This window comes from Bombus vosnesenskii, unplaced genomic scaffold, assembly GCF_011952255.1.
Source record: "Bombus vosnesenskii isolate JDL3184/JDL3185 unplaced genomic scaffold, Bvos_JDL3184-5_v1.1 scf7180000013314, whole genome shotgun sequence".
Taxonomy (NCBI): domain Eukaryota; kingdom Metazoa; phylum Arthropoda; class Insecta; order Hymenoptera; family Apidae; genus Bombus; species Bombus vosnesenskii.
This window is the reverse complement of record NW_022882960.1, coordinates 6909285-6935503: the sequence shown is the minus strand read 5'-3', so window position 1 is coordinate 6935503 and position 26219 is coordinate 6909285. Positions and strand designations below refer to the sequence as shown.

The 26219-nt window shown below is 37.7% G+C and overlaps 1 protein-coding gene across 6 annotated transcripts in view; it reads left to right on the top strand.

Annotated features, from left to right (window-relative positions):
- LOC117235006 overlaps nt 1-26219 on the top strand; it is a 47341-nt gene that overhangs the window by 16865 nt on the left and 4257 nt on the right. For 5 of the 6 annotated variants that reach the window (XM_033496624.1, XM_033496622.1, XM_033496623.1 and 2 more), the window contains 5 exons: nt 6621-6682; nt 21498-21700; nt 22833-23113; nt 23890-24300; nt 25187-25387. In XM_033496624.1, the coding sequence (XP_033352515.1) occupies nt 6621-6682; nt 21498-21700; nt 22833-23113; nt 23890-24300; nt 25187-25387 (1158 nt within the window). Of the gene's footprint in view, nt 1-3208; nt 3401-6620; nt 6683-21497; nt 21701-22832; nt 23114-23889; nt 24301-25186; nt 25388-26219 lie in introns of those variants that run through there. The other variant, XM_033496621.1, reaches the window with a different exon arrangement.

Genomic DNA, 26219 nt, shown 5'->3' with positions numbered 1-26219 from the left:
GCGTCGGCTTAATAATAAAATTGCTTTTCAACCGTCGACAACACGTCACAGTGTTACGTTCTCTATTTGCAACAAGTACGTGACTTGGAACAACAGTGGTTCACCGGAGGAAATGAGATAAATTTGAGACATAAATTCATCGTTTCTATTCAAGGAAGTCAGTCTTATTATTCCAGCAAACAGCATGCTGAATTTGCTCACGTGACAAATGCAATTTACGCGAAGATGTTGGTAAATCAGTATTCTTCTAAACACAATTCCATAGTAATTGAATGGTATATTTTCTGGAGATTGGTCGAATCGCCTTGTCGTATTTGATAATAATCCCAAGGAATGGTTTTTAACTGTAAATCTACTGCTAATATCGTTGGATTGTGCTTTTATGCCGTAGAAATTCGACTTTGCCTTTGACTTTCATTACATACACGGCACCGGCAATTCATTTCAGACTTTAAGATTCTCATCAAAACTATGAAATCTCAATTTGACCTCAATTTGATCTGAAATTGAATTCAAATGAAATTTCAATTCAACCTTCGAGTTTCTATAAATTTTCAAACTCCACTTGCACCAAATATAAAAGTATCAAATTGAAGCAAACTATCAGAACGATGCAAACTCGATCATCCGCTAACATCATTCTGCCACACTAATCTGATCAACGTTCACAGTTCTATTCAAGAAAACATTAGATAAGATATTAAAATTAGCATTACGAGGAAGCAAGTTACGGTTTACGTTTCTCTCTTGCCGCTAATTCGTACTAACAATAATATTAATATTTTAGATTCAGCTGGCATAAATGCCTGGATTTTATATAAGGAAACCATAGGTGAGCAGATATCCAGAAAAGATTTCATGTTTCAATTAGCAGACGAACTTGTCGCTGACAATGAAAAATCACGGATAGAACATAGAGCATCTGAGATCCAAAGTACGTTAAAGAACTCACCTTATTTACGTAAATGGTGTCAGATAGGGTACTGTAATAATAATAAGACCACTACCATTTGCAATCTTTGTAAAAAATATGTATGCGGAAAATGCACGCAGAAGAAAGTTTACGTTTGTGGGAAATGTGATGAATGATCAATTTTGTATTTATAGTTATATTTATTATATATATTATAGTTATATGTGTATTTTATTTATTCTATTACGCTTATTATTATATTGTTATTATACTTCTTATATTTACCAATGGAAATTTATTTTAATATTCTTGTTGGCAAAGGTTTTGGTACTGAATATTCTTCATTATTGTACTTATTGTTATTATATACTTTTTATCATCTCAGAACATGGAGTTCCTTCTATAAGATAATAATAGAGCAATAAATATGAAAATATTCCACTATTATGTATTATTTAAAGATCAGTCATTTTGACTGGCTTTGGTCGAGATAGTTACGTCTCAAATGCCAGTAGTTCTAGTGTTAAACATAATACGAGTATCACCAGCGGGACGAAAGTTCAATTTTTTCGATATGCATCCATGATTTCACGGCTATCGGTCTGTTACCTGGTTGTTTTACAATTTCTTTCGCGCTTCCTGCTAAATAATAAAGTTTTACGGGCCAGCGACTTATCGCTTTTGAACGTTCTGTCGTGTAAGTAGTTTTCTCAGGCATCGGCTGGAACGCGAATTCCTTCAAACACGCCGCCTGAAAGTACCGTCAGTTTCTCAGTTAGAAAACGTGTAGTACCGCGGTGGCTAAAGTAAAACGTGGAATATCGTTGGTGGAATTTGACGTTCGGCATCGAATGTCTGTACAATGCCACGTCTGGAAGAAATAACTCCCATACCACCGGATCGTCAACCATAAACGTCCGACGCTAATCCCGCGGAGCTGCTTATCAATTTTATTGACCCTTCCTCTATCACCATCGCGATTTTTCTCGTTTCTTCTATTACATATTATTATTCTTCTATTCTACTAATAATAGTAATTTTGCTCCATTTCATATCGATTTTAAAATATCTTCTTTCGTGAATAGGAAAGAATTTCATTTTCTGACGGAGATACAGCGAACGTTGTAATTGGTAAAATATCAAGACAGTGGATTTTTATCAGAATGTGATATATTTTTTAGCATCGTCGATACGACAAGATCGTAATTTTAATCGTATTTGATCAAACTCCAAGTTAGTAGATTTTTATTAAAATCTGATAACAAGTACGAGTTACACTCGTGTCTGATAGCAATTTCTGGTAGAAGTATCGAAACAATACGCTTGATTCTGCAGACAACTGACGCTGTAATTTAATCACCGGGATAACTTTCGCATCGGGCAACGTGTCGACTGTAACACGACTTCTCCGAGACGAATTTGCAATGTAAACCGCGCGGAAACGACACGTGTACGATTCCTAGAGGCGCATAAAGCGGTCGATTATGTGGCGCACAGGGTTGCAAGAGAAGTTTTTACAAGCTTTTACTCCTAAATTACTCCCATTATTCACGTGCATTGTGAAAATGATTCTTTGCAATCGAAGATGGATGTTATCTTGTTTGTCCAAGAGAAATCTCACTTCTGAATTTCTTCCCCTCACAATCTTTATATTTCCCAACAAAATTTCAAACATTTGATTTAACAAATGTCTTATTATAATATAGTAGAATTATTAATTGGAATATTTTGAAAATCCAGAACTTTAGCTGTCTCTGAAGCGTATGAAACATTTCCCCCCACGAAACATTAAAATTACCTTCGTGACATCGGATTAAACAATTCTCAATGTTTCTTTGCAAACTTTAATAACCAGAAATTACGTATAAAAAGTTTCAATCAATTCCTATTACACCTTTTTACTTACAATTATCTTTTATTACCAAGAATTCGGCACAGAGCAAAGAAAAATCCTACAACCTGTTACTCCGTGAAAATTAACCGGTTCCATCGTCAAAATCATCAAACCATTAAATCTCAAGATACATATTGCACGTACGTAGAACAAGGTAAACTAAAGCAAAGCAAAGCAAATTAGATCAAATTAGATTAAACTAAATGAAACTAAATTTTCAACATTGGACGAGCGTTTGTAACTCCGTAAAGAACAAAAGCTATTTAGCTTCTGCTGTCAGGACTATACACGATCATTAGGTGAAAATATTTCTAAAGGTCGATCTTTGATACGACGTGTTGTACTGTTAAGATCGACACAGGCACCGGTTTTCGTGTAATTGTGTTTTCGTGGTCGCGCAGATACAAAGGGGAATTATGCAACTCGTGCAACTCAGCTGCGTGAGTCGTAGTGATTGCACAATTGCTTGCGACAGGATCGTCGAGAGGGATCAAACGCAACTCCATTCTGCCACTGCCTTCCTGTGCACGCGGCTGCAAGTAGAATCTTCCGGTTTCAAACGGGCAAGAGCGGCAATCGAGGAGACATGCTCGGTAGACTGTAGCTTTTTGAAATACGTGTTACAGTTGTTGAACAGCTCTGGGATAGAAAGTGCTTCGTGTGTACTTCGAATTCTGTGGTTCTGCTGTTCGTTGAATTTAGTTCTCGTGTACTTCCAATTGTCCCTTTTTTTCCTCTTCCCAGTGAATTATTTTTGATCATCGTTGTTCGAACTGTAATTTTCCAATTTGACAAATTCATACGTCTTCTAGATGTTTCCTGTTGTATAAGCATTGTCCTTTATTTGCCGAATTCTACAAATCTTCAGGGAATTCTCGCTTGTTAACATCTTACATTTTAGTGTCTACATTTTAAATAAATAACGCAGCAATACATAGACGTCCATATCCATTACTCGATTAATTAAAAATTAATTTAAAGGATACAATTTGGACGAATTCGACGATGCGTTTCACGGGAGAATTATTTCTGCGTGCAAGAAAAATTTGTAATTTAAAAAAGATTGTACGAGTAGATCGGAAATTTTCATACAAAGTGGAGTTGATGGAACTGTCTCGCGCGATACCTATGCCTTTCTTTCTCGTCCAATAAAATACAATTCGAACGTCGTAATCGCTTCCTTGTCGTTGTAAAGCTGTCAGCTATTGAAAAATATTATCGAACTATCGACTTTCTTTAGAAATATCGAATTATAAATTTCATCGAAAATTAGTCGTATTATAAATCTCATCTGGAAACTTGATGTTAATAACAACAATTCGGCCGTTTCGATTTCGGCCGGCAAGCCGATCGTAAAGTCGATCGTGGCCCATAAAAACGGGAAAGCAGCTCGATAGTTCAGCGTCGACGTTGCGTAAAAGATACGGTTATTGCCGATAGCGCGAGACTTTGAAATATTCAGCCCGACCAGGCTACGCCACGGCATGAATATAATTCCGGGCATTGTCCCGCAAAAATTGATTCCTTCACACGCGTGCGCCAGCCAACTGTGTCTCTGACAAACGTGGAAAAATTAAATCTCCGAGCGACGCTTGTTCCAGGACAGAGGGCTGCACCAAATTAAATTGGACTTACAGGTGGCATTGACGGACACGGACACGGATCATTTAAATTTTAAAGTAGTCCCGTTGTAACTGTCGCGAAATTCCACCACTCCAGCGATTCTCATCTTGCTCGTACGTTTGTAACGTGAAAAATCTAGGGAATTTTCCTCGACCGACACTTTTTTTATTTCTGTGTTTTTAAACCGTGATTTTGGTAAACTTCGTCTGTAGTTTCTCTCTCTTTCTCTCTGACGTCGAGTCTGATTTTTCAACTGTGATGTTCCCGCTCGGTGTGCTATTGCCAACGATAGGAGAAATATTCCGTAACGTTCGTAGGTTTACCTGAGACACGCGTGTTTCTCCATTTCTACTTTAGTTGTAGGATTCGCTTGTATTTTTTTTAGAGCGAAACTTTTACGTGTATGCATCGCGTGCATCGCATAGAACAGTTTGGAATTTCATTATACGAGACGCCAACTATCACGATCGTATCGGTGCAATTTGAAACCTACAACGAAGAGCAGGATATCGTATTAAAATTCTTCGGTTTAATAATAAAGTGACGTTAGAATCAGAAGATAAATAAAAATGTACTTTCGAGGAATTCGTACATGCATCGTACAAAAAATCAATGTAACGTACATACACTTGACGTTCTTATATAACTTTTCTATAATTTAAACATTATTTCAAAAGTAAATTTATAATTTAAATTTGAGGTGGATAGTGTGCTGCATAGGCCGAGATTTTTGTCTTCATCCGGATTGGCTTCTTCTCATTTAGGAATCATGGGGAAAAAACCAGACTAAGAGTGCCGGGATTTGAACCTGGTCTTGACCAACGGCGCTAACCACAGCGTTACCGTCGTCCGGTCGTAGATAGAGTGTCTTTGTGTAGCAAGCCGCGGGACAGAAACCGTTGAAAAGTTTTACTGTTGAGTGCCGTTGCAAATTTTCCAACAATTTTTCGTTTGATTATCTTCCTATTCAGCTTCCTATTTGATTCCTTTCTCATCTACAAAATGATGATTTCTACAACACATGCCAGTTTTATAGAAAACAAAATTCCTCCTTGTTCCCTCGTTATCGCTCCATAACAATGTGAAACCGCATTGCGTGGGATGCGTTAAGGAGGGGCGGCGAGTCAAGCAAGCCGAATTAGCTTAATCGACTCCTGAAGATGGATCGTCCGATCCTTCTTCGACGTCGTATGTTTGTAGTAAATTGGCTCCGGATTCCCGTGGGCTTGTGGAGCAGGCACGATCGGTTCTCCATGTTGTTAATGACTTGTCTACGCGCGCCGCTTGCCGATCCTTTAAAGGGCCGATCGAGCATAGCGCCGGATTGGTTACAACCGATGCTCGTGTAATCTGGCGCGGCAAATGGGAAAAGCTCGGAGGAGCTGATCCAAGCGAGAAATATTTCAAACGCAACGACACGGAAGAAAATTACACGAGCTGCCGGTGTTACTGCCACGCTCAAGTCGAACGAAAGAAAACTTAGAACGACCATCTTCCAACGAGATGTACGCAGGAAGTTGGCCTGACTTTATGAAGATCCCTGTACAGGGTACCTTAGTAATCGTGGCGATTCTACGTGAAAAGACAAGTAGAAAAGACAAGTGACGATGTAGAGTGACATTTCTTCGCAAAAATTGTTGCTTCGTTCTCGATAGAGTTGAATTTAAAAGATAAGACTTGGTTCGTTCTGGTTCTGAAGACAAGTGGTAAACGTAGAATACAATTTGTTTATAGGACGCTCCGTTTCCTATGGAAGAAAATGAAATTTCAACATTTGCCAAGAGTGTATTAGATCCGAAAAGTTTTCGAAAAAATGGATGCACATTTTCCGTTTTATATTATTGTATCGAATTACGTACGATCCATTTTATTCTATCAATATATCGCAACATTAGACAGATTAGATTTCACGTTTGTATAAAGATGCATCGTTGTAAAAAACGTGTCTGTAAAAGAAAGACACTTTTCGTACAACCAAATACATAGAACACCTGTGTTGCAAAGCAATTCTTAATTAAACGTGTTCGACGCGTTATTTTTTCGAAAACTAGTCGTCAAATCGACGAACTCTATTCTACGTTTTCAACTTGCCTCCGTATGTAATATCAGTTTGTCAAATTATATTTACAAAGATTCTTATGAATATCCGTTTGCTTCGAAATTTCTTTAACACGAACGATTCTCTTTCAGATCTATCCTGGCTTGAAGGAGGAAGGATCTGTGTTGGGTGGCGCTACGCAGAGAGTGACGAGGTAAGTACTTGTACATATAGATACACACATATGTAAATAGCTTTAACAAGTATCACTTATACGTATGCATTTAACATTAGAACTACCGATAGTCAACACGAAGATATTTCTACCAAAACCAGTCAAAATGACAAAACTAGTGAAAATGACAAAACTAGTGAAAATGACTGGTCTTTAAAAAGTACGTAATAATAGAATATTTGTATATTTATTGATTTATTACTTTCTTACAGAAGCAATTCCATGTTATGTAGTACATTTTTGACATTATTAATCCATCTGGAGCCATGATCCTTAAACGAGGGTTGACACATATATAAAATTGTAGAACCAGTCAATTTGTCTGGTGTGGTAGTTCTAGTGTTAAGTAAACGGGTGACTTGTTCGAGAGGTTTGTCGGTGTCGCGTAACACAGTTTAAGCGTCGGTTTTTAAGAGTCAGCTTGTTGGAAGGTTGCCCGTACTACGGACTAGAATCGCGCCGACTGTTAATAACGTCATGTACGACGTACGAGTCGAGATAATAAGAATCCTGAACAGGTCGACTCGTTGTCCATTAATCCCCTGCTTTTATTATTTCCCTTTCCGTCCGTGTTCTACTACCAAACGACCGTGGACCAGTTACGTTTCGTTCCGCGTCCAGTAAATAAATACACGTCTCTTCAATTTTTATTAGGTAACTTTTCCTTTCTCCAGTATCTTATTGCCAGAAACGTTTCTATCTAAATTGGAATTTTAAAGTTAATCGAGACATTAAAATATGAAAATTCCATTAAAATTTATGAGGATATCTTATCAATATACTTTGATCGTTATTCCTGTGTTGTCTATTTGGTCGTCCGGAAAGTTCTATCGGAGCAAAATGTAAAGGTGAAATTAATAAAGATGTTTGCGACCTCGATGTTGAATTAAGATAAATTTTAAATGCAGAAGTTTAATAATTAAGTCTGTTCGACTTTTAAAATCTTACATGATTTGAGTTCAAATCGACGTGAGTCAGATTGGTTTCTATCTATAAAAATAAATAAATTATTTGTACATACATACGGTTACATTACTTACGTGTTACCGTCTGTCGGTCTTAGTTTCCGCGATATTCACAAAAAGCTTTAATTACATTTAATTTCCATTACACTCCATTTCGACATAAAGAAGATCGCATTTATACATAGTCCAATCCGAACTTAACTAATTGCTGTTAATCGTTTTTAATATAAATAAAGGTAAATCAACAGGTTACAGATTGGTTTAGACTGATATCCGATTGCCCTCGGTTGGTAACGCTAGCACAACTGACGCATTTTTATATAGCCCGCCCTAACTTTAACTTATTGCTGCTAATCATCTTTAATCTAAATAAAAAAAAAAAAGAAAAATAAGATAAATCAGCGGTCTACAGGTTGAGCTAGATGAATACCGTTTCACAGCGGCTGGTGGTAACTGCAGCATAACTGAAATTTTATCTACACATTTATATTTAATTATTCGTATATATTGGCCTAGTTTAATGGTTTACTCGAAACGTTAACGAGCTATGGCATCGAGGCTCTTGGCAACGCACGAAAACGACTCTACAGACTTTAACGAAAAGAACGTTGAGGAAGGTTTCGTCTCGAGCCACGAAATTCGTTACGCTGACGAATTATCGTGGCCCTGGCTGATCGATAAGAACCGGCAACTGTTCCTAATTAGGCGAGACGCGTGTTTCGTAGCGCGCCATAATTTCTCTGCGTTGCACCGCGAGTGCAACGGTAATTTAAGATGTAACGGTGGTACACGGCTAATTGGTCAATATTTGATGTTTCTCGGAGGAAACTGGAGTAACAGGGGCTAATTCGTACGAAACATTAAGAGGGCAATGGTAAACGAGTGTTGCACAGTATCATAGCCACGGTGCTTCATTTTCTTCGAATTATTTCCTATCCTCGATTACGAATGCGAGGATATTTTTTCCAGACGATGTCGACCGTGGGAAAAATCGTTGTTCCTGGGAAAGATGGAAATTATGCTGTGTCGTATAATGACACGTTATTTCGATTCACCTTCTAACGTGCTGTTTCAGAAAATGAAAGTGTCTTTCGTATGCGCAACTACCACCAAGCGTTATGTGATTCAACGTTACATATAGTTTTCTTACGTTTTACATTCGCACAGTTAATTACTTATTTATGAAATTGATTGGAATGGAATAGGAATATTTATGAAATTTCTTAACAATTGTGGATCTTAGTCGCCGAAATAAATGTATAGAAACACTTACATTATACGTAGAAATGTTATTAAAATAGTTTCATATTTATTTAATATGTGATTTACAAGATATTCGTAGATTGCACCATCTTTTCATCACCATGCGTACGGAGCAGTTGCATTCTTCTCTTTAACTAGACTAACTAGAATCGCAAGAAATTCACGAATAGAAGAAACAAATGAAAATTTGGACAGTCGATGAAAAGAATTAGTTTACAGCTAAAGAATAATAACCAGAAAGTAACGGGCATCGAAAAAAATAGCTTCGATGAGACTCAACCTTTCGAATTTCCCTAAACGATACAATTTTCCAGTGGTTAAATTCAACCGCGCAAAAATGAAAAGAAATACTTTGGAAGGAGTACGGGTCTGATTACTTGTTTTTCCTGGTCGAAAGTGTCATATGCGTGTAAATTCTGTAGAATTCAAACTACCCAGTAACCGACACTTTTTACTTTTGTTCTGTTTTACTTGTAGCCATTTGCCGAATAGAATAGATCACGGGACATAGAAAATTGATTCTCGATTTTCCAGGTAAAATTTGCAGTAGATTTGTCATTAACTGTTATTGTATTCAATTTAATTATTCCCGAAATAAACTCGATTTTCCAGAATCGATCTTTACCTATCCTAAGGATTTACGTTACTACAAACGTATACGAACAAAGCAACGTAACATCGCGAAACGGTGAACAATAGACAGCAGCGTTTTATTTTTATCATCTTCGTCTTGTAATTATAATAATCGATAATATAATTTTGAATTAATAGCAACAATAATAAACCTCGTCTGATCGTATCTACGTATTTCTGAAATACTGTAAAATCATTGAAAACCACCATTTATATAATAAAAGATCAGATATCGTGAAAAGGAAAAAATCGATCGACTCTGACGAAACTCATCCTCCAATCATCCCTAAACGCTGGTATTTTCCAGTTTTCAGTCGAGCTTTCTGTTGGAATACAATTTACACGTTGAAGGAGGTAAAGCGGCTTCGAGCTGGCAGCTTGGTTATTTTTCTCCTCTTGCTTTGTCGCGTGAACCAAGCGCATGCCCGGTTTTACACGGAGAGAATCGCGGTGGACAAGCACGCAAGTCGCTCGCGGGACTTTAAATCCCCGTTTCGTTGGATACGTCGCGATTCCATCGCGCCATGGTTTTCGTGTCGCGTTATTTCTCTCCTACCATCGCCTTCTTTTTCTATTCGTTGCATTTACTTTTTTCCCTACTTTCTCTCCTTCTCTCTCTCTCTCTCTCTTCTTTTTTTCGTTGTTTTCCCAGGTTTCTCGCGGGGATTCTCGTTTTTTTCCCCTCAAGAGGAACGAATCGAGCCAGCGACACGACGTCTGCTACGATTACGCGCGCGGAAATATTCGAGGAAATGACGATCCCGGTAGTAAAGGCTGACCCGTTAAACGTCGAAGGAAATCGATTTCCGACGAGGTAGCTCGTCGTCGGATGCTACGATTAATCACACTTTCTCTCTTCTCCCTTTAAACGTGTTAGCGTGCGGGAATTTTAGAAATCTAGGTCAGAAATAGGGGGAAAAGCAGGAATCGTTGGTGCACTTGCTGATACGTTTTCTTTCATTAGAATTTCGTGTTTCCTTTGAATTTCCTTGTGGAGTATGCGTCAATGCAATAATATATTTTAAAGATTAAGAGCCTCCAAGGTGGAGATTTACGAAGAATTTCTTCCATGTTTAGGCTTGTGATAAGTCGTAACTGTAATTTGTTAGAAAGATTCCACGATATTTGACATTCTAATTCATAGAGCAGGAGCAAGAAGAATGTATCGATATATTTTTTAATTAGATTTTCGTATCCTTTGAAATGACGTTACGAAAGACGTGTTTCGATCAATAATAAATTAAAACTGTAAACCATCAAAATCACCTACAATTAAACTCAGCTTACAACAGAATTCCTACATTATCATATTTTAACAAAAGAGAAAAACAAGCAAAAAAATATTCCAGTGGGTCGACTTTCTTCGATTGTGCGTACCTTTATGATTATTAACGACCGTGAAGATTGCAAATAGTACGATGATCACGCTTTCTCATAGAATGTCGCATCCTTTAGAAAGAAAAAAATCTCTCGGAAAAAGGTTTATCACCCAACTTTAGAAAATTCCAAATGAAAATCTCAGTGGCGGTAAAATTTGTCCTTATACCTTCTACTTTCCAAGACATAGGAATAATTAACACGAACAATTACCATCGAGAAGAAACGTGTCCCTACAATTTGCATAAAAAAATTGCATTAAAATCGACAACGCGTGTTTCTTCGTTAAACAAGTAGCTGCGCAAGGCGAGATCGTAGTACACAGCTGACTATCGTGAATTAAGATCTGGATCGCGTGACAGCTTTTGTTCCTATATACGGAGACTTGTATCAGTCGATGGCGACAACGAAATCCACGGCGTGGGCCGCGTTCGGCTTGGTTTTTCCACCCACGTCGCGTTCCATCGCGATACCTTTTTAAGGTCAATGGAACGAGTGTCGCGCAGGTGTCCAAAAATAAGACGATCCTTCTCTACCTCGATTTGGACGAGCTCCTGCTCGGAATCGCGTATAGGTCGCCACGATAGGGTTTGAGTCAGCAAACGATTACACCACGTCCGGTTAAGAGAGTTGCATTGCATTCGATAGGTCTGGAGTTTCGTAGAATGAGAACTATTTCAACTACCGATTCGATACACTGTGCGGTATATGTACGATTTTGTTCGCAACTATTAGGATACTTGTAGAAATTATTGAAATATTACTCAGATATATTAATAATAATTCGATATTACCCACGAGATTATTATCGAAATATGTAGCAATTTATCTAGTTATAATTATAGTTATATCTTGTTTGAAGCTTTGCACAGAGATAAATAGAACGTTGGACAGACGGGGAATTTGTATATTCAGTGTCGTAAAAAGCACTTCATCTTTACGTGGTTTATTTGCGATAAGATTACATTTTTTCGGGATGAAAAATGACCCAGTGATAAAAATATTCTTCGCGGATGAAGATATTTAGGGATGACGATCTAGCAAATAACTTTCGAGCAAAATTTATATTTCTCGGGAAATTTATTTATCATTTTCTGCGCAATATTATTTCCGTATCTTGACACGAGACTGATATTTGTCTTCGTTCAAGATGCAAATATCCGCGAACTGCATCATGAAATTATGAGATATTGCTGAAATATTTTTCAATCTTTCGCGATTTGTGATTAACCTTCCGAATCACCGACATCAAAAATCCGTTCTATTTTCAAGTGCTTAACAATTTGTCGATTCGATATTCGTGCAAATTGTGGAACAAAACCGACACAATTCCATTTGCGCAGAGATTTCCACTGCTTCGAGAGTCGCGGCAGAAGCAAAAGTCGATGTTGCAGCAAAGGTCGACGAAAACGAGAAAGGTGGAAAGTTCAACGAAAATGCCTCGATGCTCGTAACGTTCACGCATAAACATGTTACTGTACACCTGTGCTTACAGTGAGATGAGATTCGCCGCTTGGAATATAAAACAAGCGAACGTGCATAAAGTCCAGTTCGCTAAACAATCGAATTCGTGACTGACCGTCGATTCTCCGATCGAATCATAAACGTACTGGAAAATTCTACAGGAAAAACTCGATTTTCTGTTCCGACCTATATATTTCTATATCGAGGTATGCTGGAGAAAAATTAGCTATACAAAATACGCGTACATATTCATAGCTTTTTTAACGCGCCGTGCCTTCTCCACAGTTCCAAATCCATTGAATCTTAAAGTATCCTTCGTGGCTTCATCGCCGCTAGAACATTTGAAGATTCACGATAAAATCACTCTGCCACTTGTAACAGAATGTCATTTAACACTTTACCAACCGATAGCCTATTAATCGGCTTTTTGTCGCCGACAACTTTTTTCATTATTTGAGCAGTAATTTGTTATTTAGTACTAAGGTACCTTACTCAGTTGCGTCGGTTGCCTTGCTTTGTAAGCTCCCACAGTTTTGTACCTATTTGAACAATTTGCCGTTCGCGATGAACGAAAAGAATGGTATTGGAGAGTGTAAACCGAAACAGAGCCGGCGCCAGAGAGAATCTGCGCCTGCTGTTTCCTGACATGCGTATGGTGTTGAACCGCTAGCGGTCTGTTAACGAAAAGAAGACACGCGAAAAGTCTACGAGTTACGCTGTTTCCTAAATTAAAAATGCCTTTTCAAATGGTTGAAAATCGATCGAATGTATAGGTGGTAATTTCTTTTTTACGAATCCGTCATAGCCGAATCTTTCCAAAAATTCACAACGGAAATGGCTATCGTTTCGGTTGTGAGGGTGTTAGTAGATTTAAATCAGAGTTTCGGCGTGCAGGGGAAACGGTTCTGTAAAGCTGGAAGTAAATGCAACGTGGAGTCGCGTCGAACGGAAACGGAATCGAGTTTCGCGGTCGCTTCGAAATTCGAAAAATCCAGGTGTACGCGTCACACCTTCGACGTTCGATTTGCACTCGTATCCAGATCGTATCAATCCTCCATCCCTCCGTCCTTTTTCTTTCAATTCTCCGCTGTCATTTTGTTTCCCCCAGGTGAAAATCTCTATTTTCTAATTTCGCCCTGCAACGCTTTCGTGTTCCACTTCCTCTCTCTCTCTCTCTCTCTTTCTCTTTCTCTCTCGCCTGCCTATTTTGCTCTTGTCCTTTCGTTCTTTTTGCCAGCGTACAGGCTGATTCCAACAACTGCGCCAGGCTATTTCAATATTTCGTTTCAACTAACGTGAGAAACGAATCGTCGATATTTTTTTACGTGTACTAATTGTGGGAATTTTATCTAGAATTTTTGAAAATTTATTGCAACTCTGCTAATCGTAAAGATTGCGAGATTTCTTTTTATCATTCAGTAAGGTTTATCATCGAGGAGAGCTTATTTGGAACTTTGAAAAGTTTATTAGAATTGTACTATGATAAAAATTGAGAGATCTTGTATTGTTCGGTAAGATTTATTATTCGAGGAAATTTATTCGGGATTTCACAGAGGCTAGGTATATTGCAATTGTACTAATCGTAAAAATTGTAAAATGTTCCACTATTTAACGTATTCGATGGTATCGTGTGAAACGCACAGAAAGTAGTATTTTAGAAGCAGAAAATTATTGTAAAGTTGACGATATACGAAAAAGGGTAGCATGTATAATTTAAAATACAAGAAAGAAAAGGAAATTGTAATTTTACTTGGCATCGATGCTTTTATAAGAAAGTATTAGGTCGCCGCAAAAGTTTCTTTCTTTTTATCCGTAAATAATAGGCGTACAACATTTTTTATTTTATATTATTTTATCAAATCATGTATGATCCATTTTGTAGTAATAGAACAAAATGTTCTATTCAAACTGCTCTATTACTACAAAATGGATCATACATAATTCAATAAAATAATATAAAACAAAAAATGTTGCACATCTATTATTTCCTTATAAAACAAAAGCAACTTTTGGAACGACCTAAAATATCCATTTTCGACAGAGAATGATAGATTTTATTAAATGAAACACAATTTTCCTCTACGAAGTTCTCTTAATTTTTCTACGTTTGCTTACAATGGGGTTAAAATAGGGATGTAATCTGGCTTAATTATATTAGAATCAGCCTATACATTCGTTCGATCTACGCACACCACGATCCATTCGCAGCGTTTCTCGTCCCGGGAACAGAGGGACACGTTTTGTCTTTAGAGAATTTTCAATGGCGCGTAAGATTTTCCAGCCGACAGACAGACGTGTCACGAGCTCCTGTGTGTCTCTTTCATCCGCAAAACTAGGTTTTTAGGATAAATCGCTATGATTTCTAGTTAAATTAACCCTACGGGAGCTGCCGGCTCTTTCTCCGACCTCGTTTCTTCGAATTCTTCTTCAAATTCCTTCTTTCTCATCTTCCTCTGAATTTTCTAATTCAAAAAACAGAAAAATACACCCGAGACAGTGTTGCGAATTTCATACAAATTTCCTATCGCAATTCTATCTCATTCTACTTCATTCTATTTCAGCCGTATGAATTTCCGTGTATTTCATCAATGCAGATAACAATTGTTATTAATTCCAATAATCTTTCCTCGTTTAAATTTTTATCAATTGAATTTCAAGCTTATATGTTTTAAGTTTCAGTTTAAGAACGTAAGATTATTTTATACCTTTGTAATCACCTTTGCATTTAGTTTTATGAATTTATCGTTACTATTTTACCAATTACAATTCCATCATAAACTTTCCGCAGAACGTGAAATTATTTGATATCATTGCGACAATTTTCATATTTTAACTTCGTGGAATTGTTATCATCGTATCCCTTTGCAAGATACTACAATTCTTTAAGCGAAACCGATTCTATTCTACTAAAGTTAATCTTTCCCAAAGTCGAAGAATTTTCAAGAAATCTTGCGTGGTCAGTCCGCCGAACCATATCAATTCTCCTCTTTTTCGAGCTTTTTTTTCTTCTGTTTAGTTCGTGTGATCGTAGAAAAGATTCTTCGACGAGCGTCAATTAAGCGTCATCACGAGAAACGCGAGACGAAGGGACGAAACACGAGAGCAAAAGGGACGAAGCTTTTAGAAACAGGGATTTCCCGGCGTCGATCCCCCGTTTGCTTCGTAATTTCCCGTTTGTTCCCCCGAAAGCGAAGATTGCATTTAATTGCGCGGAAAGCGATCTCGATGCTCGGGGTTGCGAGTCGAGTCTCGATGATAGATCGGTGATTAAAACGCGTTACAGCTACCTCGTGATTGTTTTGAAAGGATTCAGAAACAAGATACAGAGTTTCCAAGATTTCAAGTCTCAGACTCTAATCCATCAAGGACCACTATATACGGTGTAACGACGAGTGAAAAGTATATAGATACATTTACATTTATATTTTCCTCCTCTCAATGTACGTACATACAGAAAGTACGTGAAAACAACGCGTATCTTAAATTTCCAAATGCATTTTTAAATAATAGACGTATTAAAGGTTCGGAAAAGTTTTCATCGTCTAAAGAGAATAATTTATCAACTATGTGTTTTCGTGCAGAATAAATAACGTGTCACTGGAACGCACTGAAACGAATAGAAGAAAATAAAACTGAGTAGAATGAGAATATTTGAAAATATTCATATTTTCATGCAACGACGTATGATGCGAACACGTCGAAGAACATTTTTATTTTATAACATATTACGTAATATTTAACACGGACGACACACGATACGCGCATAATATAGTACGATTGTCTAGTATTATGTTTATAATAAATTTCACATCTATTAACAAGGATGTGAAAAAGAAACGATATACAATATCTTCGTATTGACACTAGAACAACCGATGGTCAACACGAAGATATTTCTATCTAAATTCTAAACTAGTGAAAATGACTGGTCTTTAAAAAATACGTAGTAGTAGAATATTTTTACATTTATTGATTTATTACTTTCTTACAGAAGCAATTCCATGTTATGTAGTACATTTTTGGTATTATTAATCCATCTGGAACCATGGTCCTTAAACGAGGCTTGACACATTTATAAAATTGTAGAACCAATCATTTTGACTGGTGTGGTATTTCTAGTGTTAGCATCTAGCGATCTAACGATCGATCCAGAATTTTCCTGACAACTGATATCATCATATTGAAAAACGTGTAGCAAGTTGCACGAAACGAGGAAACTGGTTAATTCGATAAATACATTGCAGGACCCTTTTACACTTTGACAAGTACCAGTCATTTTGACTGCTATTGGTATAAGTAGCCTTGATACAAAATTATTTTCAGTTTGAATACATAAAAAGGAAAATAAAATTCATTATATTATTCTTTTAGTTATCGTTGCGAAAGTCATTACATCATTGCGGAAAAAAATATAACATGAAGTAAGAATTTTAAAATAATATTATAAAACCAGTTAATTTGACTGGCATGGTAGTTATAGTGTTAAATGAGATAAAAAGTATCCTTTAGAGAATCTTAATATCTTAACGTAGGAAATACATTACCATAATAAAGCAAAATAAATATTAATACCAATAGATACGATATTTATGTAATAGGAAGATGGAACAGGAAAGATAATAAAAAATAATATAATATATAATAATAATAATAATATAATGATACCAATAAATTGCACGTTTTATTATTTCCTCGAAAATAATTCGAACGTCAGTTTCCATTCGACTTAACGTGCACAATATATTTTGGTTGATCGGCGAGTATACAAGAGCCAGCGACACGTATACTTTATTTATGCACTGCGTTAAGCCGGGTTCATAGGATCCGCGACAGGATCTAATTTATGCAGGGCGGCATGCACGGATCAGCGATGCATCATTCCTGTTGTCCTCGTCGAATTCACCGAATCTGGGCCAAAACTGTCAAAGTATCGCGAAGATACGACAGTAACGGATTGGATTTGATTCGTTGATCCGATGGATCGTTGCACAAATCGCGTAGTCGCTGCCATAGAAATGTCCGATCAAAATCCAGGTGAACGCAGCTTAAGATTAGCGTGGTAGATTTTGACTTAATTTTATTATTCCATTTAATTCGATAGAATTTTATATTTAAACGCGTACCTCTAGGATTTGTTTTTAGCTATTGGACAATTTTTCTGTCTGGATTAATAGATAGAATAGAATTAAGTTTCTGGAAGATTAAATACTAGAAAATTAAATTTTGGAAAATAGTTAATCAGTAATTGCAATATTAAAATAGAGAAGATTTCAGAGAACGAGATTAATCGATTTGTCTCTCAAGTGGTTCAGAATAGTTGAAATATTGTAGAAGATTCAGTTTAGGGAAGTTTAAATACCAAGGACGATTAAAACAATTTTAATATATATATATATTTTTGCGTGGAAATGCCGGTGAAGATGACGCTGAATTTGAGAAACGCTGGTAAGATAGTACTCGGCGAAAAATCCAAATGAAACGGAGAGTACGTGCGCGTTGAAAGCTCCGATAACGGTGCACGCTTTAATAGTTTTACGATTGTCTCGCGAAGTGCATTAATAATAGCGGAAAACAGGCAGCCAATGGAAAATCCGATATCGACGCCCGGTTGCTCGCGAAATAATGTGTTTGACTTCTATTCGAATCGGCGATACGTAGGACGAGAGCAACGTGCGAGTTGTTAATCTTTCAATTTCCGAGTTCTCGAGCCGATAAATTTCGCCAAACTTATCGTTGTAATGGCGTTCCATTGCCGTCGAGAGAGATCCATGGAAAATTAATAGAATGATCGATAATGCAAATTTTGTGGTATTTTGTATTATAGAAATTTATGTTTCGCTGCTTCATTATGGACGATTTAAAAAATATAAAGTAGAGACGTTTGAAGATAGTTGGACAAGCTGTTCTTTGAAATTCAATTTGTGCGTGTGGCTTTGTGGGTGCGTGGATTTGATCGCGTGTTGATAAAATTCGAAAGAACATTCAAGTCTCTTAGAAATCGTCCAATTTCAGTCTTTCGATGGGTATCAGCACCGAATATTTACAACACCGAATTAATTTTCATTTGTAAAGGATTTAGTCGTGTTCCAATCACATTGGGGTCACCAATGTAGAGGATAGTTGATTTGTTCGAATAACGAGATAACTCGCTGTTGAAAACCAACCAGTATAAGTAAGGAGTTCAGTATCTACCAGTTATCAACGAGTTATCAACGATCTAACTAGAGATTTACACTGTCTTTAGCGAATCTGTTAGTACGAGCGATTATTGTCTGTATTAATTTATTTATCATTTTAAATATACATGACGGTTTTCAACAGCGAGTTATCTCGTTATTGACAAACCAACTATCCTCTACACATTATTTACATGGAAAGATGGCGTTTCCAAGAGCCAGCAGCTTCTAAATTGCAATTTCTGCATTCTAAATTCGAGTTTTCTTTCATTTAAGGGGGTGTCCTGAATTAGAATGTTCTAAAACAGACGAACTTTTTTAAAAAAAATCGCAAAAAGACGCTGTTTTAGAACATCCTAATTCAGGACACCCCCTTAAGCACTGTTCCGCTAGCCATATACGTTATTTCTTCTAGTAGTTTCAAATGTGTTGCAATATTGTTTGCTTCTATTTAGAAATATATTTTTAAACAGTGCAGGTGAAAATTAAAAAATAATTGTCCCCTTCTGGCTCAATAAATTCCTGTCTGCATAGATGAATAAAAGTCAACTTTTATGAGATTCGCATATTCAATGCTATAATAAAGTGAAACATGAAAAAGTCGTAAAACAAGTAGTTATCAAAAACTCTGCTATTCTCGGAAGAATGCGTAATAGCCAGAATCCATAAAACCAACAACAGCTCTATCGAAGCTTATAATCAATTGTAAAACAAACTGAAATATCTCTCTCTCTCTTAAAAAAAAAAAAAAAAAAAAAAAAAGAAGAAGAAACGAGGAAGAAACAAATACCTTAAACCTGCAAGAATACAACATGAAAAATGTGTGACGTATGGGTATTTTTTCCCAAAATATTTTTCATCCTCTTGACAGCGTGTCCATACAAAGCACGCGAATAAAACAGGCTATAAACGCAACGGAAGAATAAATCGAAGATGAAACGTTCGAATGGGTAGAATTTGCTTTTTACTCGGCTACTCGAATCGTTCCAACGAAAGGAATTCGAAACAGGTTACGGGTGGGTGGGGGAGGGGTTGAGTGTAGAAAAACGTTAATCGATGGAATTCCACGATTTTCGTCGATATTCTCGAGTCGTCCTCGCGCGTCACAATCTCTCTGTTTCTGTCTCTGTCTCTCTTTGCCTCCTCGGGAAGAAGTTAAAAGGAAGTTTCGTACAAAAGGACGAGAAAGAGCGTGCACCGGGAGAAATTCCAACGACGTCTCGCGTCCCCGGAAGAGTTATGGCTCGGGGGACACGAAGAAACACGGCATGCATTTGCGAGTAACCGTATAATAGAGCCACGTTGTAGCGATGCCAAATAATTTCGCCGGGGTCAGGTCGAAATTTTCGAAATACAGAAATTGTAGCTGAATCAAGAGGCGGAAGTGACGGGACCCCTGTGCGAACCGTTTCTGGATAATATAATGGAGGGACGAGAAGAGGCAAGTTGGCACCGTTGTTCTTCGTTTAAATGTAATGTAAAAGCCGCGCTAATGAGAGAACGAGAATTCCCAAGAGGCATTTTTCAGAGGAAAGGACTTTCACGAGGAAGAATTGGAAACACAGTTGTTCTCAGCACTTGATTCGCCACACTGAATTTACAGAATGGAAATTATTTGGTATTCATTTTAAATAGATTCTTAAGTATAACAAGAAACAAATAATAGTGGAACGATAATTTGTACCCATTTGGCGATTGGAAACACGTTTAAGGGGGTGTCCTGAATTAGAATATTCTAAAACAGCGTCTCTTTGTGATTTTGTTTAGAAGGAAAAGAAAGAGATGAAGTTATTGAATTTTGAGGTATGGTTTTATATATATTTAACGAACACAAAAAAATTCTTTTTAAAGTAAGAAAAAAATTATAACAGATTTCTAAGCCTATTTCATGGGCTGCAGTTTTCAATCGGCGTGAAAGATCCACCTCGTAATTTTTTATTGAAAAGCCAAAAAAGGATTAAATTATTATATATTTTTCTTTTCGATGAAGTAAAAAAGTTTGTCAAACAGTTTATTTAAATAATTGTTATAGCAACTTAAAGTTTATTTTTTCTTTTTAAAAAACACATTTTTCCTTTAAACCCGCCAAAATTTTTAATTTCACACTATTTTCTGCCTTTTTTTTTAGTTCATCGAGTTTAAGTTGAATAGAAATCATTCACAAATACATATGCAACGATATCTGTCTTGAAGAATGTCGAGGAATTTTGGTGGAAACGAGTTCTTGTTTTATCGTTTCGTCGAACATAGCAAAGTTTCAGTTTGTTGGTTTCCGGTATCCTCTCGGTAACATGCAAATTCTGCATGTTTATACATCTGTGGGCTATTTATAAGTGCAGAAGCGTATTTACGAGGACCAAGCGAACTGCCATTTATCGTATCTAACGATTCTATTTATTTGTCAGTGTACGTGGACATATGAATCTGCATAAACAATTACACCAGAGTGTCCGTTTCAATGTTTCATTTTTCTTTTCAAAACGTAATTGCCCCATCATAAATTAAAGTATAAACTGCTCCGTTAATTAGACCGATAAATATCTGTCGGAGATATTGAGTTGGCAACTAAGTGATTGCGGATTTTATCATTAGATGGTAATGACAAAATCCGCAATCATTTAGTTGCCAACCCAATAGATTGCAAGTAAAGTTCTCTGCTACGTTAGCGTACGATTTAACACGCTTTCTGCATCGGCGACGTAAAACACGTAAAATGCGTAAAATAGATGGCAGATGCAGTGCAAACCCCATTAACGCGAATTACTATACCAAACACCTAACACGATCCGAAACTGCGAAACTTTCGCAACCACCCATACACGTTTTATTTTCACGCTCATCGTCATCCCCATAGGTACGACGACATTTTCGCAGTGGCGCGTATTATTTAGCGGTTTCTCTCGGATCTATTTGCAGCTCCGAAATAGGGTACGCTGGTTCGCCGCCAAGGGAGCTTCTCACCAGGGGCAGAAGCATAGATTCCGTGGACAGGCTTTTTCAACCGAGCGACTGGGTCGACGTGAACCTCGAAGTGCCGAGTACACCGAGGGCGAGCTCCGCTCTCACGAATTTAACCGTCGACACGAGCCTCTATCCGGCCACCACCCCCACGTCCAGCTGTAAGCTCGCAATTTATCGTTAGCTCGTATTGCAAGCCGTATCCTTAACGAGAACACGCTGGTTCCGACATGTCGGCTGATAAGGATAGAAACAGCGTGTATCATGAACCCTTGTGCAACACCTTCGTTGCATCGGTATACGTATTTGTAAATAACTATAGCAGACAACATCCCTGCCCTTACAGCCAAACCCTAACTCTCCGCCATTCGAGCTTTCTAAGCTCCAAGTGAGAGGAAAAAATAGGCTGGAAACTATGAGTTTGGCCGGCAGGTTGGAAACTTTCGATCTGGCCCTTGTTACGTGTTTATCCCCTGGCTGCTGCTTTTGCCAAGAAATTTCCACTGCAGCATTTCCCTCGCGCTATCTTCCTTTTAATAGTTTCTGCATAGAGCCAAGTTAATTATAGCACGTTCATGTGTTTTTGAAATTTTAGCGTTTACCTTTTTGTCGACGTATTGTAACTTTTATATATATATATATTGTTATTACTATTATATTATTATAATTTATTATTATATTGTTATAACTGGATTTTCATTATAAGCGACGAATGATGTAACTGATCAGAATTTCTCATTAGGATTTTGTTTAGATTTGTTTTCTCATTAGGAGATATAGTGGAAGTTTGCCAATTAGTGGAGCAAGGGATGAGTTTAATTTTAGTGGAAACGAATTTTATTTTATCGAATCTTACACGAGAAAAGAAAAGAAAAGAAACGAAGGAGAAAGATCAGAGGATGATGGAACTTTTTAAACAAAGTAAAGTCTTCTTCCATGTCGTGACAGTTACACAAAAATTCGTCAGAAATTCTGCGTTCTACTTATCCTGGTCCAGAAATCTTAATGTGCCATTCAAAACTAAAATTTAAAAATTTTGACAAGTCGACAAACGTTTGATACATCAACGTGGATATCGATAAATCGCATTAAATTTTCCTTCAATCTCCTTAGGTTACCTTACAAATTAATTAAGAATCATTTTCGTAACCATCCAAGGCCTCAGTTCAGCCATCAAGGCCAAGCTCTGTTTGCTTGCTGTTTATTTCTACGTTGATGATATCGAATAAATTTCTTTCAGTGCAAACAAACACGCAAAATGTCTAAAAATTCGTCATAAATCCCAAAATTCAGGTTCGAACCTGAAGGATGTCACGCCGATTCCACCGCCCAGGCGCCGGAAGCGGAACAAGGGCAGGCCCCTGCCGCCGAAACCGGACGAGATCGCAGAGAATTCGTGCAATGGTCCAAAACGAGGAGAAACCGGCGATGAACCGTTGTACTCATCGGTCAGGTCACCGAAAAGCAGCGGAGACGAGCAGGAGAAGGAAGAGGAGGTGAAAACGGATAAACATCGGTCTTACGACGACGCAGGACGCGATGGCAGAAGAACGAAAGAGATTTACGAACACAAGGCGAGTCACCCGGACAATCTCCATTGGAAATTCCCTCGTGACTCGATATTCACGAGAATATTTACCGTCGCGTAAAACGGGCCGCGCGATTCACCAAACAAAAGGGAATCTGTGAAACAAATATCGACGCGACATTAGGAAATATTTACAAATCGGGTCGAATCGAACCAACCGTTCGTTACGGGCACAAGGGGTGGATAAGGGTGAGGATTGTAGTTTTGTTGAAATAAAGTCGACGAAGGATTCTTTCGTTATTGCAGAATCAGCGTTCCTTTCCTGCTATTCTTATTCATCACCGCTGCTGTCTTTTTTCAAATTTGATTTTCTTTTAGATTCCACGTATCGCCTTTAAACGTTCCGTTTCTATTGGGTTTGGCAATTAAGTGATTGCGGATTTTGTCATTAGGTGGTATTAACAAAATCCGCAATCACTTAGTTTCCAACTCAATATTTTCGATTCGTGATTTTTACTTTAGTCGTGTTGCGCGTTTCTTGTGTTTGAAATTCTGGCAAAAGAAAAGGATAAAATGGATGTGACAAATATTCAAAATAGTACGTAGTAATTATTTACAATATTTAATGGAAAAAAAATAAATCTCTATTTAGGTTCTTTAATTCTGCTCGTACAAAAGCCGCGTAAAAGTTCTTAGTATATCGATAACTTGGCTGAAAAAATAGTCTGAAAGAAAGCAACACCTTACCTTACCTTTCGCCAGCATTATCTATGCTCTTCCTTCATCGATGCTAATGAGTGAACCGATTTTCCGGGTCTGCAGGTTAACGGGACCGGAAGGATAATATCGAGCGACGTGGTTTCCGGGAAGAGGAGTTTCGAGAGCAGCCAGCATCAGCGTAAGGAGAGCGACGAGTACGAGAAATTCGCAAGGAATCGGACAAGCAAGGACTCGTCGACTCCTAACCGTGTGGAGAAGAGAAGCAAAAGGGAGATCGAGAAGCGAACGAACGATTCCTCGAGGGATCAGGAGAAATCGAGCGGTAACGCGAGGGCCAAGAACTTCAGCACCGTCAGTCTGCCAAATTACGACGAGTTGGACGTGGCTAGGCATCGGCCGAAGGAAAACGACGACCACGAACAACAGCAGGACAAAACGAGCAAGTGTAGGAGACCCGTCAGAAGCAGCACCGGGTCGCTTCCGGCTGAATCTTTCCTCTCGCCGTTTTCAGATGTACGTATACTCAACTTTCCCTACGAATTTTCGGCCATCGGTTGTCTTCCACAGGCTCGCGCCTAAAGAAAATTTGAACGTCGTTTCGATTCGTTCGGCGTTTCTCTTTGAGAAATCTCGATCGATCAGGTGTTTCGAATGTTAATTCGAATCTCTTGGTTGTTTCGGTTTGGGGGATGCCGAAAGATTGAATGCTTGCGGGGGCTTTAATTTTAATCGTTTGGCTTTGCACAAAGGATTTTCGGCGTTTGAATATTCGAGCGGAATAAATGATGGAAATCTCGAACAATTTACAAGGCAAACTAAGCGAAGTTAGAAAGATCAGGTTACTAGATAACGTGAATCGTTAGAATCAGGTCAGTCAGGTAAATTGGAGATCAGATTTGGTAGGGCAGTAGTTCAGATACGTGGGTTGATTATGTAGATTAAGTAGATCAAATAACCCAGCAGAGTTAGGCAAGTGAGATTTGGTAGATTGGCTGAGAAGCAGCAGGTAGTTGAAGTACGTTGAGTCGATTATGTGCATCAGATAGTCGACGCGTTAAATCGACTAGAGCACGCACATAAGGTTCAAGTCTGTTACCGATATATCGTCAAAGAAAAATGACGTCTCAAGAGATGACAAGCGTTAAAGAAAAACGAGACATCGTCTTATTCTTCTTAATAACGCAACTTCTAAATACTTCAACGTTGAAATGTATTGCTTATGGCAACGAATTCCGTGATGTTCCAAGACGTAGAATACACATTCGTTCTTATTCTGCGCGGTTCACTGTGTTAACCACATCGCATGCTTTATGTGGTAGTGGGTACCCGCAACGAAAGGGTTAAACCCAGGCTGACAACGATTCGGCTGGATAACGCTTGAATTTATTCTAATCCACAGAAAACGAGCGTACGATTGGAGGACTACATTCCGAGGTCCGATAGCCTAACGCCGTACGAGGTGTTGGAGAAGTTGGACTGTGGTACAAACGGGCTGGTTACAGACGAATTTGTGAGATACGATCCAAATAAACCGGAAGACTGGCAGCTAGGTGACGTGGGTAACTGCGAACTGAATCGTCATCGACGTCTTTCCATCGAGGTACGATCCAATCGATCATCGATGTATACGCATATTTACGTATAAACATTGTATGAATGTTGTAGAATTTAAAGGGATATCCTGAATTAGAATGTTCTAAAACAGCGTCTTTTTGTGATTTTTTTTTACAAGGGAAAGAAAGAAACGAAGTTATTGAATTTTGAGGTATGGTTTTATATATATTGAACGAATACAAAAGTTAGTTCATCGAGAAGAAAAGTATATAATAATTTAATCCTTTTTTGGTTTTTTGTTTCGGTCAATTACGAGGTGGATCTTTCTCGCCGATTGAAAACTGCAGCCCACGAAATAGACTTAGAAATCTGTTATAATTCTTTTTTTTGCTTCAAAAAAAATTTGCTTGTGTTCGTTAAATATATATAAAACCATACCTCAAAATTCAATAACTTCATCTCTTTCTTTTCCTTCTAAACAAAATCACAAAGAGACGCTGTTTTAGAATATTCTAATTCAGGACACCCCCTTAATTTAATTTATCGTAATGGGCCGTACTTCCACATATAAACATCCAAAATATTTGTTTTTCACCTTTCACTACAAACAATCGAACAATACAATCGCATGGTACTTTGGTAATAATTTTGAAATGAAACAGCGTGCAGAATTCTTGAAACGTGTAATTTCTTCATCATCTTGCCGAGCCGCATAATCGTATACATAAAAAGTAACTTCAGATCGAGATAACTTAAAGACTTTTCCTCAAAAAGTATCTTATGTTAAACAAAAAGAGAGAAATCTACGTTTCTTGTTGCAAACGTTGGATTAGAATCGTCGACCGGAAGTTAGGGTCCTTGTAAAATAGATACAAGAT